This window comes from Caenorhabditis remanei, chromosome I, assembly GCF_010183535.1.
Source record: "Caenorhabditis remanei strain PX506 chromosome I, whole genome shotgun sequence".
Taxonomy (NCBI): Eukaryota; Metazoa; Nematoda; class Chromadorea; order Rhabditida; family Rhabditidae; genus Caenorhabditis; species Caenorhabditis remanei.
This window is the reverse complement of record NC_071328.1, coordinates 5,922,045-5,939,767: the sequence shown is the minus strand read 5'-3', so window position 1 is coordinate 5,939,767 and position 17,723 is coordinate 5,922,045. Positions and strand designations below refer to the sequence as shown.

The window sequence follows — 17,723 nt, the reverse complement described above, 5'->3', positions numbered from 1 at the left end:
AAAAGAAAAATAAGAAAAAAATAATTATAAAACACTTACTGCCGACTGGAAGGGATTGGCAAAATCCGGAGGAACAATAGGGCGCGTGGTTCCCCGGCAACATCATAACGACCGACTTGTACGACGGAAAAAGTACAAATGAATTAATTTTTGGGTTTGTTGTAACATTGCGGTAACGGTCGACCTCATACATTGCATCATATTGTGACAAAACCAAAACATTCAGCCCTCCAGCGGGGACTTTCTTCTTAAAAAACGCAATAACAGTTGAGTGCATCCTGCTTGTACCAATTCCCATGAATTTGAGGTATCAATGGGTGCAATATTGAAAACAAGAAAGTGTGCCCACTTCGGAACATTTTGTATGTAATACAGGGACACGTCTTATTTGATACACATCCGAGTTCATCATATAGTCGAGCGAGTGCTTGAGCATAACTCTTATTCTCAAAGTCACATTGAATTGGTTGTGGTGGGTACGCGGTTCCTCCAGCGTTTAGGTTGAATTTCGGAAACGTCAAAATGTGGAAACTCGAGAGAATCTTTGGTGACATCAGCATTGGGATTGAGAAGTCCAATAATTATACGCCTTGGAACAATGTCATGATATATAGTGCTGAACGGTAGTTCAAAGCGTCCTTCAGGGACTCCAATGATTTTCACTTTTGAAAGAGTGAATGGATATTGTGCTGGTGCAGTTCTCAATCGATTTTCCAAAGCTAGAGTAGCTGATGGTACAACATCAATCGCCCTCATATGTAGTTTCAATCGAAAATTTCCAATTCAGCCTTTGTGTCTTTAGAACTTTGCAGACAGAAAGCGTCACTATTTCGGTAGAGAGTAAGTTGAATATCAACATGTGGGATCAAAAGTCTATCCGTTTGGAAACATTCCAAAAGTAGCGGAGCATACAGATCCAATTCTGATTTTGTAGTCAAGACACGGGCGTCTTTACTGTTCGGATCACGCCATCCTGCAGTAGAAAGAAATCCTTCTTTGGTTTCGGTATTTTCTCCAAGTAGAGTTTGAATATAGCTTTTGTATGCATAATAGTCCGAGTCATAGACCGGAACATTGTTAAAGGTTACTTTAACTTGGTCAAAGAAGGTGGCTCCAATAAAGTTTGTATATTGAATAGGAGGAGTGTCGGGGTCTTCTTCAGCATTTTTGAGTTTCAGTTTAAAACTGATATAAGTTTTGTTGAGTTGAAAAAAGTGGGCACTATCATAAACATTGAAAACATACGGTCCTTTTGAATTTATAGCGTTTGTTGTGGTATAAGTCATCCATGTTCCCTTTGTGAATGCAACTTGACTTGGTGGAGTGTCAAAAAGACAAATATTGGATGGGGCGCTTGGAGCACTTTTCGATTCGATTAGCTTTGCCATTTTCCAAAGATGTCGCGTTTTCGTGATGTTGATTTCGGTAAAGACCTTTTCTTCTTGGATGTCTTCCGCTTTTTAGATGGAACTTTTCTTTTTGGGGCCTTTCTCCTTGCTTTTCTGACAGGTTTCCGCTTCCGACGAACCGTTTTTCTCCTCTTTCTTCTTCCACCAGACTGATCGAGTTTGCTGACAGCACGATTGATAAGAGAATTATAAGAATTGGTAGCGTTTTTTGACAAGGACTGTTTAAAAGAATCACCAGCCGCTACCGTCGTTTGCAATACGAAGTGACGAATCCATGACTTCACGACCTACTGAAACACCCATACGTTTTAGCAGGGGTACAGCAGAAATGAAGAGTTTTCCGAGTAATTGCGCGAAAGGACCGTTTCCCCGTTGATAGAGACTTCCGGCACGAAATCCACCAGAACCGGTCTGACTTGGGTCATTTTCGAAAAAATGGACCCAATCAATAGAACCATCAGGATCAAAGTAAATATGCATAGTGTGAGACGCGGATTCTTGAGTAGTTGAATACGTAATCAACCATCAAATGAGTATTTGACTGGACGGAAATGAAGTACGATGACAATCTTTCCAGAGTTAAATGGAATGAAATGATCTCTATCGTTCTTAATTTGAATGCCGATGCGGGAAACTTCTTTCACTCTCAATGGTACATATAGTGGGTTTGAGAATGTTTGTTCAACATTTCCCTCATTTCCCGTACTTATACTGATAACCTTCAAAAGAGGTGTTTGTATATGACTAACCATCTGGGGTTCTACCAAGCCTTCAGAGTAGATATACATAAGATCTGCACCGGAATACATGGTATATTGACCTTTTGCCGGAAATTGTGTGTTTTCCTTGTTTAGACCGAGAAAATAGCTGAGACGGTCCGAAAGTTCAACACGTGTAATATTCTTCGTATGTTGAATCGTTACTCGCTTGAATAGAGGATCGTATGAAAACAGCTCGATTCCCTTTCCTGTGACGTTTGTAGCAGTTTTCACCGTTTTCGCAAGAGTATGGTTCAAAATCTCGATTAGTTGACTTGGTGAAGAAAATGAGCAGTTTGGTACTTTACACTTGTATTCCGTTGTTCCGAAAGAAACATAAAACTCATTCTCATATTTACCCGGTGATTCAGGGTTATGGGAAATCAAATCATGAGAGGTTGGATAAATGATGGAAGAGAGGGCTACTTCATACTCACGGCGGAATACCAAAGAAGAAGGAAGCGGGGTTTGAAAATTAGAAATTGTCGAACCGGCTTGAGCATTAGAAACAAGAGTCACATAGAAATCACTCATTTTCTCTAATTTTAGGATTCGGTAGCAAATATCCAATACACGAACCAAGAATAATAAGCCACTGTTGCTGATGCGGATGATCAAGAGTACAAACTTTATATAGTGCCACAAAACATACAACATAAATAATAAAAACTTGTGAAAGAAATACAATCAAAGCCCTAGAACAGATGGTTTGACCACAAACCCACTTTGGACTATCCATAATAACAAATGAAACGTCAAACTTATTTCCCAAAATGATTGGTTTTATACAAAACCATCTCTTCAGCGTACCAAATACCATCAATCTCCTCTTCGTTCGAATCTGATAGAATATACACTGGAATATCATAATTCAAGATTTTCGTCACTCTGAAGACTTCATTGGTCCATTTGGCTCTTGTTCCCTTAGCGAAAGGAGAATTTTCAATCAAGACTCTGACCGTATCCCCAACTTTGTATACAGGGTTTTGTGCTTTCGAACCGCCATAGAGTCTCTGCCAGATTTTATATGCATTATCCCAAGTAACATTTTCAGGAGATGTTCCAATCGAATCCATATATGTACTGTTTAGTCCTTCCAAGATTTTCGGTAATACACTGACCCAATCGTAACTTTGTGAAACGGTGAACCACTTTTCCAACTTGTTCTTGATTCTCATGATAACATTTTCGGCATAACAGGCTTTGACATTTGTGTTCTTCGGGTTATAAAACGTAATACCCATTGATCGAACAAAGTTTTGAAACTCTTTTCCCATGAATTCGGTACCTAAAAATAAAATATAAGCACACATAAAAGACAACTGAACCATACCTTTATCCGTATATAAACTTGATGGAATTCTTCTTTGAGCAGACAACAAAATATTTTTATAGGCCTCAGTGACTGTTTCACACTTCTTATTTTTCAATGGTCGGGCAAACACATACCGACTAAACACATCAACCACTACCAAAATGTAGCAGTAACCTTTGTTTTTTGATTTGAGTGTCGGGAGCATTGCAAGATCGGCCATATGGTGGCTATTAGGTCCACGGGCGACCCAAGGATTATGCTTGATTTTCTTGACTTTGTGAAAATGGCGGGTGTATGCATTGTTTGAATGAAGATAGCTGAGAACATCTTTTCTTCGAATGTGAGGGTTTATTTTACGGGCTTGAGCAAGTAAAGTTGACGGACCTCGCAATCCAGACTTTGGATCATGGTACAATCTTTCAAGGAGTTGTTCTTTTTTTGACAGGTGTACCTCCATTACTCCAGCGTTTTACAGCAAAATTCCGAGGCGTGAAGCGGGTTTGGTATTTTCTTTTCGGGTTAAGAATATATTCTTCAGGAAAATTGGTTTCACTCAAGTATTGTGACAATGCTCGAAGCGATTCCGAAGGGGTTGAAATTGGATTTTGATTGGAAAAATCTTCGAGAATTCTTTTCACATTGTACAAGGGAATCAATCGGTTTCTCAAAAGAAATGCCCCAGTCCGCTTATCAATTTTAAAATGACTTGGGTGGCTCTTAAAGTGATTCTGGAGTTTGGTTTTACTTTCTATTATCTTTCCAATGGTAGAGATTGAAGGTGGAATGACGGGTAAAGGAGTTGTAGGAATAGTATCAGCTGAACTACCTGAGCGGTCACTGGCACCATCATCAAAATTACTGGAAGCATCCGCGAAAACATCGTCTTCTAGGTTTTCATCAAATTTGGGTTGTTTTTCCACTTCCTTCGCCTTTTCCACTTCTTTTACAGTTTTTGTCTCATCATTCCGTTTTTTTCACCAAAGATGATATTTTTTGTTGCAAAAGTGAGAGTTTGACATCATTTTCCATAGGAGCCTCCAATATTTTGTTGACTGAGCCATCCGCAGGGCTTCGATTTTTGATCAAATCTTCATGTTCTTCCACAGATAGTAGTACATATTTATTGTAGGACATGTTCCAGAATAGAAGAAGCAGCAGAAATTAGAACGGGCAAAAGGACAGCAATTGGTGTACCACCAGTTTGAATTAGAAACTGACGAGTTTCGTCAATATTTCGAAGGGTTGATAGGCGTCTCAAGTCGGTAGAATAACGTTGAAGACGACGGACATTCTTTTGAGATATTTGAACATTTCCTTTCAAAACATTATAAACCAACTCTACCAAACAAATTAGCTTTTGGTCCGGAATCGCATTTATTAGAGCAATACGGGCATTTTTGTCAGAAGTTGCCGAAAGAGCCATAATTTCATTAAAAGTCTTCAAATCCCACTGGGGATAGTTATTTCGGGACGTAGACATGAGTAATATTTCCAGGAAGTATATTATCACGATACCGAATTTGGTCAGGACAACTTTTGTGAAGGTCGATCAACAAATAAGTATAGGGTTGGCTGGTAGCGTCAGAATAAATGGAGAGAAAAGTGTTACAACCGCCGGGCATAAGCTGGGAACCCAAACACCGGACACTCGATTTATCAGAATTGTTCTTGAATAGAATGATATAACTTGCTTGGAGGCGGAGATTTCTTATTACTTTTGAATAGAAAATTGTGTGTAGGAGAAACATTACGGTCATATCATAGTGGTGGGCCAAAACTGACACTAGACGCTCCATTCCAGAGTTTTGGTCGATTTTCGTCATTAAGTCATCAATTACCACCATAGCCTGTTCCTTCTTATATTTCTTCAATTCTTCAAGATTTGGTAGTCCTTCGCGTAAAATGATATCTTTCCTGTTTTTCATCGAATCGGGTACACTTTCGAACGTGTCATAGTACCAAAAACAGATCTTACTATCCACATCAAAAATTGTATTCCTTTGATCGACTATTTTCCGTGCCAAAGTACTTTTTCCCTGACCACTAGGGCCAACAACAAGAATAGTAGACTGCCAAGCTAGCTTAACCATGATGAATGAATATTTTTTTGAATATTTTTGTTTCATTTTTAGTCCATTCGATGCGAAAAAATTTCTATTAATTTTTCGATAACTGGAGAAACTCATGAATTTTCCATTTTATTGCATAATTTCCGATATTAACACATTTCTCGACAATATTTCACTAAAATATGTGATGGCCGTCCCGTAAATCGACATGGCCTATCTGTCTCCCAGTCCCCGGCCCCGCGCAAGGACGCTTCCCTCTCTTAACTATTTCATCATCACCCATCTGTCTGTGTGTTTGCTTCCCCTCTACAGACGGTCCCCGCGCAAGTACGTAAGTACACTTTGCGGCATTTGCGGCCTCCTTCCCTCTCTCAACTATTTCATCACCACCCTTCTTCTTCCCCCATCTGTCTGTCTGTGTGTCTGTTTGCTTTCCCACTACTTTGACGTGGACTTGAAAAAATAAATTTATTATGAAAAAATATGTACAGAAAAAATATACAAAATTTATTTATGTCGATACCCGAAGGGCAGTGTTGACCCATCCGAAAGAACTCTTCTCTTGTTGAAGGTGTACTTCATTTGTTTTTCAATGTCCCGGGCGTAGACATTGTGCTCCCGATCCCTCCGCATCGTGAACTGGGGGACCTTCTGAACTGTCCTCGGTGTGACCTCCTCCAAGACTTCCTCAACCATCGTCTTCATATTGTCGAAGGTGACGATTTTGTCGGCTGCTGAAGTCATGGTGAATCCCTTGGCCTTTAGGGAGATCTGAAAATTTTTTAAAGTTTTATGAATATATTTTTTGGTTGTTTACCTTTTCTTCACCGGTTTCCATCTCCTGTTTGTAACTGTAGGTTTTGGGACCTAAAGTTACAAATTCCTTCATTGTGCCACTCAATTCGCTGGTGAGATCCCCCAAGTATTTGCCGAGATCGTCCTTCAGAGGGTCTTCTTCTCCATCTGGCACCGTGTAGATGAGGGAGTCGGTATCTGAAAAAATAAATTAGTGAAGGAATTTTCAAATTTATAAATTTACCTGTATAGACCAGATTGTCGGCCCCCACTTTCTCCATCAGCCTATACAGGTGGAGCCTCGCGTGCGATGTTGTCATCGCGGCGATGTGCATGGCACTCGTCCGGAGACTCTCGAGGCATTCGGCTCTCTTCTGGTGTTTGACGACGAGGGTGTCATTGACGCCTCTCACGTCTTGAATCTCGACGGTTTTATCGTAAAGAATACGATAAAACTTGGCCGGATCAATAATGATTGACGTGTTCGTCTTATCCACCCGTTGAGCTGTTTTTCCCCACTAAAATAAAACTTTCAGAATTTTTAAAAATTTAATTAAAAACTTACGAGGGAGTTGAGCAAGAGTTTGGAGACGGCTCGCTTTCCGGGGTTCTTCTCCATCTTATCGGCATCCAACTCGATAGCCTCCATGGTCCGATACCCTTCAATGAACGCTTCCTTCTCTTCCGGGGTGACAACACTTTCTGGCCATCCACTGGCATGCTGAAATAAAATTTTTCATATTTGTTTTTAATTAAAAAACTTACAATTTTCTCCACCATCATCTTGTTTATATATGAGGTGAAGAGTCCTCCTTGTCCCTGGGCGTCGTTTCCCACCCAATATTTGTATTCGATGGCCTATAAATTTAATTTTTGCTTAGAAATAAATGTAAATCAACTTACATGGAAAACTTCCAAAATTTTGTACCCCAGGCTCAGGGCTTTGTGGAGTTCAACGGTTGTGTACACACCCGTGAAGGCCCTTTCATCATCCGTGTGTTGGCAGTCTTCTTGGTTTTCCTCTCTCATACAGACTGAAGAAAAATGTAATTTTGGGGAACTTGAAGAAAATACTTACTTTTGCAGAGTCCGAAAACCAACTTTCCACAGGACTTGTCGGCAATAAGAGGGAGTCGGAGATCATCAGGTGCCAACACCCGACACAGCATGAATCCTGAGAATGGGATGTCTTCTGGAGCAGTCATTGGGACTTTAAGGTCCTTTGCGGGAACATCATTTGGCGGTCCGACGGGGAAACGGCAGTACTTCATCACGGATGGGTATAGACTGAAGAAAAAATACGATTTTATGATAAAAAAGGTGGAAAATATACCTGATGACGTCGTTGAAGTTCATAATTTTGCCCTTATCATCGACAATCAGTCTAAAAACCTCAGTCCTGCCACCAACCAAGGCTCTCTCCATTTGGAGGATCCCCTAAAATATTATTTTGTATTTTTTTTTAAAGTTTGAAAACTTACGGAAACTTCATGATTCGCGAAAAAATCCGCCATTTCCGGGGTGTTTCGGAGCTCCGCGTCCACATCGCACTCCCAAACGACCTCCACAGGATATCCACTATCCTTCAGTTCGGCCAGTCTCATTCGGTCCCTCTCTCGAACCTCTTCGCCAGTCATGTCGCCAATCATTGAGTCATCGGCGAACGAACACGAGTGGGCATGCCAATAACACCCCTAAACAAAAAAGAAATTATGTTGAAGAAAAAATTCAGACTTACATTGAATTCAATAATTTTTCCTTCCGGGTACTTTTCACATTGGTCAATGAAGCCATCGACTCGGTATTTTCCAATCTTCTTTTCTCCATAAGTCGAGGAAATTTCCACTTGGACTCCATCCCTATGACCAATCCATGCCAAATACTTTTGGCTCTTGATGGAGGCATTGTAGGAGGCCGATGGTTTGACGTCCAACACAATTGGGAACTTTCTTTGGAGATGATTGCGTCGGAAAGTGGTCATCGCGGCCGAAGCGATAGTGACCGACTCCTGTAAGAAACGCAGACAGTTAGAAAACACACATGTTGTGAGGGGAAAGTGCGGGTAACCATATGTTTGGGTGAGAGAGTGGAGAAATAGACGGGGAAAGAACCAACCTCTAACAGACAGACATCTGTCAACTCTTCGAAGGCCTTCAGGAAAGTAGTCATTGATGTGGCGAGGATATACACATCATTATAACAGTACTTGATCAACTCTTCACAAAAGTTGAACTTCTTGTTGGATTTCTTATATTCCTCTCTTTCCTCAGCGAGTACCTTCTCCATACGTTTTCTCTCCGACGACGACTTGTTGTCCAGTGTATAGTACTCGTTTGCCGGGAGATCTCCCTCATAATCATAGTTTTCTTCTTTTATAAACTTGATTGGGAAATCTCTGGAAAGGTTTTTTCTATATTTTTTCAAGAAAATAAAATACTTACCCCTTCAGAGAATCCACCTCGAAAGTTTTCCCCATTGTGGCAAGACTCATCGGGAGATATTTCATTGAATCGACCATCCGGACACCATTGTGTTTCAGATAGATGAGTTTCGTACCATCCAGGCATACTTCCGGTGCGGATTTGTTGGAGGCGATCAGACTTTGAAGGATGAATTGACCATCATATCTGAAAGAAATTCAATGAAAATTAGAAAGTTTTTCATTTTTCACTTACCCAGACATGTTGTGGGCGACGAGTGTCGACCCCTTGTTCTCCTCAGAGATCACGAATTGTCCGATTTCGGACTTACAATCCAGATCTCTGTTACCGTAATAGATACTTTCAATTATCTTTATACGACCATCTGGAGAACATCTGGCACATGTGTCGGTGGCATCTCGAATTTCCGGTTTCGTCCCATCATATTTCACAGTCTTCGGAATCGTCCGGGAGCATTCTGGGCAGCATCTTACCCCAGTGAACACGATAGGGATCTGTTCTCCTTCCTCCACAGCCTTACTCTGAAAATTTTCTATTATTTTCTGACCAATATAAGAGTACACAAACCTCGATGTCAAAGTAGAAGTACGTCCGAGTGAGTCTCTTCTCATTCTTCTCACTGACTGTCATCGTACAGTGATGAATTTCACCCTTCATTATCTGACATCTGTGGCAGAAGGTTTCACCACACTCGTGAGGTCTGGAGTTTTTGTTGCGGAAGTAGGGCATTTCACACTTTTTACAAAACTTAGTGTGGTCGCACCTACTTTTTCCTCCTCGTGGCCCTAAAAACAAATAGTTAGACTCGCCCTTTATGTTCATTTGTTTACCTTTCTGAAGGTGGTTTTCGAAGCATGCCTCCGAGGGGAACTTGACTTGGCATTTTTCGCACACAACTGGTTTATCATCCTCCGCTTTTGGACAGTTCTTCTTGCCACATTTCCTGTGGATCAACTTGCAGTTGTAGTGTGAGGCCGCATCCCTGAACTTTGCGTCGCACTTGCCGCAATAGTAGACAGTGTCGAGGAGGGCACAAACATTTCGAACTCCCCGATAGTGACCGTTTGAGAGGTAGAGAACCAACAATTTTTTCTCCCCAGTGTAGTCCCCTTTGAAAAAGGGGAGAGTGGAGTTCTGCTCGAATACGAGGATCTTGTACTTCTTGAAGACTGTTTCTTGGAAGGCTTTGATATCCAGATAACCAAAGTTTTCAGACTTTGTTACTCCAGCCTTCTAAAATAAAATAAATAGTTTCCCAATTTTCAAAAGAAATAAATTACCTTTTTGATATCTTCAACAGTTTCGAAAATTCCTCTGAATCGATTAGGATTGCTATCACTTTTCCTCACACTGCTTTTGTAGTTGTAGAGGGTTGTGGCTGTTTTCTTCTCCCGATAAATGGAATAATATAGAGCTTGGAGAAGGGCATGAGGGAGACAATTTTTGGAAACTGAAAAAAAAAACAATAGTTGAGACAATTTCAATGGAAGAAACCACCTTTATTAGGCATAACAGCATCCTCTCCTTTTCTTCTTTCCCCGGTGAATGTTATCGAAGAACTTTCTCCCGTCTCCTCATCGTCTTCTTCTTCAATTGTTTGTTCTTCCTCCTCCGCGTCTTCTTCTTCTTCCACTATTCTTTCCTCCATTTCTCCGAGAACTCTGTCATCAATTTCCCTTCTCTCGTACATTTCCATATCATAGTCTCCTTCTTCATCATCCAGGAAATCATCGAATTCCCCCTCTTTTTCGACTTCTTCATCATCTCCATCATCAGAGCACCCCGCTTCGTCATCGAGGAAAGGGCAACCTCCTCTCCTCTTTCTTGACTTTGCCGCACGGGTCTCTTCCCTTTCTGCCCTCGCCTCCTCTCTAGTTTCCTCCTCCGCCCTTTTTTGTTTCTCGAAAGCAATAAGTTCGAGAAGTTTTTCAGTATCAAACTTTCTCTTACGTCCTCGCTTTGATTTCGGAGAAACTTCAGGGGGAACGTCTCCAGAACCCACTGCCGGTGTGACATATGTCAACATCACCGACAGCTCGGGGACGTCTAATTCCAATGGAGAGCGACTCGATTGACTCATTCTCTCCATGTTGAAGACAATGTCATCTACAGTCACCCTTCCTATTGGTTTTAGAGGGAGGCCAATATGCTCCACTAAACTATCAGAATAAATAGTTACGCCGACATGAAGGTCGGTCGTGGAAGCTCTAGAGGGGGCATGCTTCTTCATCAGGTCTATTAAGGCCTGAGCGAACAATTCAGGACCCTGGGGATGGAGAATAATGTTTCGGGGGACCCCCAATTTCATCGTGACATGAGTCACAATATCACGGAAGGGGCCTTCAGGTCTACGGACCACCTTCGTGAGTTCTTTCAGGGAAGCTCCGCCCACTTGTACCTAATAAATAAAAACTATTTAAACCCCACAAATAAGTTCATTTCACTCACGAGTCCGCTTCGCAACTCCTCCATTTCCGCCTCCACCACTTGATCGAGCACATCATTCAGAATTTGTTGAATTTCCATCTTGAAGTACGACGAGAATACTGAAAAAATGATTCAATCAGCTCCAAAGAAGGTTATGAACGAGGATAATACTGGATATTTTGTCACGCAAGAAAACTTCAATCAAAATGGAATGGTGAGTTTTTTACTAAAAAATGAAAAATAAATTGGAAAAATTCAGATAAGTTCCACAATGGGAAACGAAAGTATGGTTTTCACACAGCCGTCGCCGTCAAAACAATCGAAAAAAGTGGAAAGCTTTATATTCAACTTTAATAAAGGGTCGTCACCAACCATCTACATTCAAAAAGTGAAAGAATGAGGGAGCCACAAGAGGGCCAAATTTTTGTGTAATGTTTTGATTTCCGATACCCCTTCGTACCATTTCGTGCCAGGCTTACCTCCATTATTAGCCCATTTTGTGTAATAATTATCCTAATTGATTATCCATGATCCATTTTGTGTAATAATCCCTGAAAATTAGTTAAGCTCCGCCCACTTCTGACTCTTATCACTCATTTCATTCATTTCTTTATTTTTTCTTCTTACTGTGCGGTCGGTTTTTCCACCGCTCTCCCTTTCACGCCACTTTTTTTTTTCTTTCTATTTCTTCTTTTCTCTCAAAAATAAATTTGAATATTCTCTTTTCTGTAGAAGAAATGTCTCATGTCCGCTCCTCCGATGAAAACACCAAAGCCGTTAAGGACCTTCCAAAAGCCTACAAAAATAAACCAACCAAGATCGAAGGTGCCATTTCCGACCAAATCAAGAAAATCGTCCACGCACCGAGGACTCCATTAAAGAGAAAGAGAGAGGAGAAAGAGGGAGAAGATGACGGGACCGCCAGAAAAATGGTAATTTATTTACTTTTTATATAAAATAGTTTTTTAAATATTTCAGGAATGGCTCAAAGCGAAAGCAAAGGATGCTGTGATCCCATCCGAGACAAACGCTGTTGTGAAGCCGGAATATCTTTTCAAGGAACCAGGAGCTCTCGTCTTCAATATCTGTAATCCCTGCAAACAATTCAACTCGGAGCGCCAGGGGGAAGTAGTCAAGACAGGAATGGTCCAAATCCGTAAGTTTTTAATTTATTTTTATCCATCTAAGTTTTGATTTTTCGTGTATTTATTTATTTTGTTTTCAGCATTGGCTTTGTGTACGGTCTGTCGACACCATCTCAACCTTCAGCGCCAGATCAAGTTCTTCCAGCTTGAAATCCCAACCGTCAAGAAGGAGTTCAATCTGTGATTGCCTGAAAGCATACCGACCATCTCTCTTTTTCTCTTTTATAATTGAAAGTGTTCTGTAAACAAACACATCGACAGATATATATTTTCTTTTTCTACTTTCTTTGTCTGAATAAAGGTTTTTTTTTTGAATATGAAAAAGACGTGTTAAAACTTACAGGGAGTTTAATGTTTCCGTTATGGATGACTAATTTTTCTACACTCAACCAATGACAGCACAATTATAAGGACCCGTTTCACACGGGGTCAAAAAGTTTAATGTTTCCGTTTTATATGACTAATTTTTCTACAGTTAACCAACGAAAGAATGACACATCGCAATTATAAGGTCCAACCCCTTTGAGAATGCAGCCCATCTATCAACTATCATCAACTTCTATCAGTCGCGAAGCATCATTGTACCATTTTTTTTTTTAGAGTTTATTTTTTCAATTTATTTTTTTTTGTTTTTCATACTCTATTTTAAAGGCCAAGTTCGTGCTTTCGTGCTCTCCGCTCATCATGTCCGTTACTTCAACCTTCCCTCTCTTCAATGCGCCAACAACCCCATGTCTCCCACAAATGGTTGTTTTGAATATTACCCAACAAAATATTCGAAACCACTACCGAAGCCTTCTCGCCACCATCCAGGTTTGTTTACTCTCCCCTTTCCCTCCTCCTTTTCACCTGTACCAATATATTTTTCTTTAGGAGAAGCCCATTTATATTTATGTATATGGGCCAGCGGGAACTGGAAAAACCGCCCTTTTCCGAGCCCTACAGGAGGACACCAATGAGTTTTTCAAGTTTCCAAAGGCATGCCTTCCGATGGCCTCGACAGGCACCGCGGCCTTGAATGTAGCCGGAAGGACTATCCACTCAGCACTCAGTATTCCAGTAAGATTTTATTCAATTTTTAACTTTTTGATTATTGGAATTCTGAAAAATTTTAAACTTAGATACTTTATTTAAAGAAAATCATTTAAAAAATTTCTAGATAAACGACGAGGAGGCGTTTTCAGCCCCAACCCCGCGCATGAGAAAAACCCTCAAGATTACTCTTGAGGGAGTCCGAGTGGCATTTGTGGACGAAATTAGCCTTGTGTCGTCATTGCTGTTTCACCAAATGTCAGCTTATATGCAGCTGGGTCGGGGAGGATCAGCAAAACCATTTGGAGGGATTTCGATGGTACTGTTTGGCGACCTCCTCCAGCTGGAACCCGTTACCCACGGAGCGGTTTATGAAGGTTAGTTATACAACATTTCAAACTTTCGAAATTTCTTGACTTTAAAATTTGAAAAAAAATTTAATTTTCAGCTCTCCCGCTCGAGTTTAAAGCTCTTCGGGACGCCAGCTACCCATGCGTCACCGAAAACCTGTGGGGTCTCTTTAGAATGATGAGACTCCACAAAAACGTACGCGTCGAGGAACAAGAAGATGCTAAACACTTGAATGCCCTCCGTGAGGACGAAATTCCTGATGAAACAGAAACGTTTTTTAAGCGATTCTGTAGAGTCAGGGATACCACTCACGGAGGGCTTTTCGAGGAGTTGGATGAATTGAGGGCATCCTGGCCCGAGAAGGAATTTATTATGTTGGCCCCACAAAACGAAACTGTGGACCGTTTAAATGAATTCGTGAGTTTTTTCTTTTCTTATTGTAACATACTCATATTTTAATATTCAGAGAATAGCCAGGATGCCCGACTCGATTAAAATGCGCTGGTTGAAGGTGGAGAGGAATGAGGCTGAAAAAGTGGAAGAATGGATCGAAACGAGTCGATGGGCCAGACCATTGACTCTGGCCCCCGGATGCAAGGTGACTCTTGTCACCACCATCGACAAGAGGAGGAAGCTAGTCAACGGGGCGATTGGGAGAATCAAGAAAATTTATCCCAATACTCTGGTGATTGAGTGAGTTGATAATATTTTATATAAATCTATTAAATTTTCGAATTTCAGCTTTCCCGAAGTCAACAACGTCATCATGGAAAGATCCCACTTTCGCATCCAGAAGAGGGACAACGACTATTTTTGGTTTAAACAGTTCCCCATCCGAGAAGCGGAGGCAATGACCATACATAACTCTCAAGGCCGTACTGTCGACGGCGTCGTAGTGTACTCTAGAGGCCTGTTTATGCCAGGCCTCATGTATACGGCGCTCTCGAGGGCACGGTCCTTGAAGTTATGTAGAATCTCACACGTGGAGCCGGAAAACTGGAAAGTAGCGGCCCACGCTAGAGACGCCGTGACTCAGATGAGGAAAAGGAAGGCCAGCTAAGAAGTTTTTGTTGATTTTTCTAACTTTTCTTTATTCCAGATTCTTTTAGTTTTTTTTTACAAAAAAAAAGATTTTATATATAATATATTTATTAATAAAAACTTATTTTAATAAAACATCCATCGCTTGATACATGCCATATAGACGAATAATTGAAAATAGTAGGATTCAATAAGCAGCAATACATATATTTTTTCGACAAGCGCCCAAGTCAAGAAGGTAGAAATGGCGAAAGAAGCCAAGAAAGGTCTTTTAGTAGAGGGAGTGCGAGACACAGACGTTTTCCGTTAGTCATTTCTCAGTAAACACACGTCTTAGAAGAAAGAAGAAATTTGAAAAAGTACAGAAAGTTGAAAATAGATTTTGAAGATATCAACTCCGCGGAAGACGCGGACGCCGCGCGCGACGCATTTTTCAGAGATACCGTATACTCGGAAACTTGGGTCTCGAAACGATTTGACAGATAAAGTGTAGTTTCGAAAATATTCGTTTTTTAATTAACGGAATAAGTAATTAACGAAATAAGTAATTAAATAATTTCAGAGAAATAAGTCTTATATTCATCCTCCCCTTCGACCGTCTTCCCCTCTGACGTCATCCTCCCCCTTCCCCCCATACACTATCCTTCATGTTTGCCCCCTCTCCCCCTCCCGGCTCCCCTCCCGGCGCCCGAGGCCCCTCACTATGTCTACCACATTTACCCCTCTGATTTAGTTTACACACTTAGCACAAGGGTTGTGCTCTGAGTCAACACACACAGGGTTAGGGGATCGGGTCCTACAAAAAAAAAATAAAAAACCATGAGAGAGTGGAGAGCGCAGAGAAACGAGAAAGGGTGAGAGAGTGGAGGGGGCAGAGAAACGAGAAAGGATGAGAGAGTGGAGGGTGTAGAGAAACGAGAGTGGGTGAGAGAGTATACAAATAGTGGAGGGTGCAGAGAAACGAGAGAGAGAGTGAGAGAGTGTGTGAGAGTGAGAGAGCGCAGAGAAACGTCTAACCGACGAGAGAGTGAGAGAGCGCAGCATGCGAAATTAAATCGCACCCAACTGTACCCCCACACTTCTCTGAGAAAAGAATCTGAAACTCCTTCCCCCCAGATTACTGTGTACCTGACTGCTTCGGCTGACTGAGAAAAGAATCTGAAACTCCATCTCCCCAGATTACTGTGTACCTGACTGCTTCGGCTGACTGAGAAAAGAATCTGAAACTCCATCTCCCCAGATTACTGTGTACCTGACTGCTTCGGCTGACTGAGAAAAGAATCTGAAACTCCTTCCCCCCAGATTACTGTGTACCTGACTGCTTCGGCTGACTGAGAAAATAATCTGAAACTCCATCTCCCCAGATTACTGTGTACCTGACTGCTTCGGCTGACTGAGAAAAGAATCTGAAACTCCTTCCCCCCAGATTACTGTGTACCTGACTGCTTCGGCTGACTGAGAAAAGAATCTGAAACTCCTTCCCCCAGATTACTGTGTACCTGACTGCTTCGGCTGACTGAGAAAAGAATCTGAAACTCCTTCCCCCAGATTACTGTGTACCTGACTGCTTCGGCTGACTGAGAAAAGAATCTGAAACTCCTTCCCCCAGATTACTGTGTACCTGACTGCTTCGGCTGACTGAGAAAAGAATCTGAAACTCCTTCCCCCAGATTACTGTGTACCTGACTGCTTCGGCTGACTGAGAAAAGAATCTGAAACTCCTTCCCCCCAGATTACTGTGTACCTGACTGCTTCGGCTGACTGAGAAAAGAATCTGAAACTCCCTTCCCCCCAGATTACTGTGTACCTGACTGCTTCGGCTGACTGAGAAAATAATCTGAAACTCCATCTCCCCAGATTACTGTGTACCTGACTGCTTCGGCTGACTGAGAAAAGAATCTGAAACTCCATCTCCCCAGATTACTGTGTACCTGACTGCTTCGGCTGACTGAGAAAAGAATCTGAAACTCCTTCCCCCAGATTACTGTGTACCTGACTGCTTCGGCTGACTGAGAAAAGAATCTGAAACTCCCTTCCCCCCAGATTACTGTGTACCTGACTGCTTCGGCTGACTGAGAAAAGAATCTGAAACTCCATCTCCCCAGATTACTGTGTACCTGACTGCTTCGGCTGACTGAGAAAAGAATCTGAAACTCCCTTCCCCCCAGATTACTGTGTACCTGACTGCTTCGGCTGACTGAGAAAAGAATCTGAAACTCCCTTCCCCCCAGATTACTGTGTACCTGACTGCTTCGGCTGACTGAGAAAAGAATCTGAAACTCCTTCCCCCCAGATTACTGTGTACCTGACTGCTTCGGCTGACTGAGAAAAGAATCTGAAACTCCATCTCCCCAGATTACTGTGTACCTGACTGCTTCGGCTGACTGAGAAAAGAATCTGAAACTCCATCTCCCCAGATTACTGTGTACCTGACTGCTTCGGCTGACTGAGAAAAGAATCTGAAACTCCTTCCCCCCAGATTACTGTGTACCTGACTGCTTCGGCTGACTGAGAAAATAATCTGAAACTCCATCTCCCCAGATTACTGTGTACCTGACTGCTTCGGCTGACTGAGAAAAGAATCTGAAACTCCCTTCCCCCCAGATTACTGTGTACCTGACTGCTTCGGCTGACTGAGAAAATAATCTGAAACTCCCTTCCCCCCAGATTACTGTGTACCTGACTGCTTCGGCTGACTGAGAAAAGAATCTGAAACTCCTTCCCCCCAGATTACTGTGTACCTGACTGCTTCGGCTGACTGAGAAAAGAATCTGAAACTCCTTCCCCCCAGATTACTGTGTACCTGACTGCTTCGGCTGACTGAGAAAAGAATCTGAAACTCCTTCCCCCCAGATTACTGTGTACCTGACTGCTTCGGCTGACTGAGAAAATAATCTGAAACTCCATCTCCCCAGATTACTGTGTACCTGACTGCTTCGG

General features: G+C 41.8%; 4 protein-coding genes across 4 annotated transcripts in view; 2 read left to right on the top strand and 2 right to left on the bottom strand.

Moving 5' to 3' along the window:
• The window catches only part of GCK72_001040 (uncharacterized protein), a gene marked incomplete at both ends in the record, with an annotated part of 2,580 nt that extends 2,020 nt beyond the window's left edge, over window positions 1–560 (bottom strand). The window contains one exon of the mRNA XM_053722816.1: window positions 374–560. Coding sequence (XP_053591461.1) covers window positions 374–560 — 187 coding nt within the window. The remainder of the gene's footprint in view (window positions 1–373) is intronic.
• A 4,042-nt stretch (window positions 561–4,602) lies between these two features.
• On the bottom strand, window positions 4,603–4,962 carry GCK72_001039 (uncharacterized protein; the record flags this gene model as incomplete). Its single annotated transcript, XM_053722815.1, has 1 exon — window positions 4,603–4,962. One exon carries the CDS (start codon window positions 4,960–4,962, stop codon window positions 4,603–4,605), a length of 360 nt encoding a protein of 119 aa, XP_053591460.1.
• Window positions 4,963–11,951: 6,989 nt separating this feature from the next.
• GCK72_001038 (uncharacterized protein) lies at window positions 11,952–12,543 on the top strand (the record flags this gene model as incomplete). The annotated part of the gene is made up of 3 exons (XM_053722814.1): window positions 11,952–12,146; window positions 12,193–12,370; window positions 12,440–12,543. 3 exons carry the CDS (start codon window positions 11,952–11,954, stop codon window positions 12,541–12,543), a joined length of 477 nt encoding a protein of 158 aa, XP_053591459.1.
• Window positions 12,544–13,043: 500 nt separating this feature from the next.
• Window positions 13,044–14,802, top strand: GCK72_001037 (uncharacterized protein; the record flags this gene model as incomplete). Its single annotated transcript, XM_053722813.1, has 6 exons — window positions 13,044–13,172; window positions 13,233–13,418; window positions 13,519–13,768; window positions 13,840–14,159; window positions 14,209–14,435; window positions 14,484–14,802. The coding sequence occupies 6 exons, from the start codon at window positions 13,044–13,046 to the stop codon at window positions 14,800–14,802; spliced, it is 1,431 nt and encodes a 476-aa protein (XP_053591458.1).
• Between the last annotated feature and the right edge of the window lie 2,921 nt (window positions 14,803–17,723).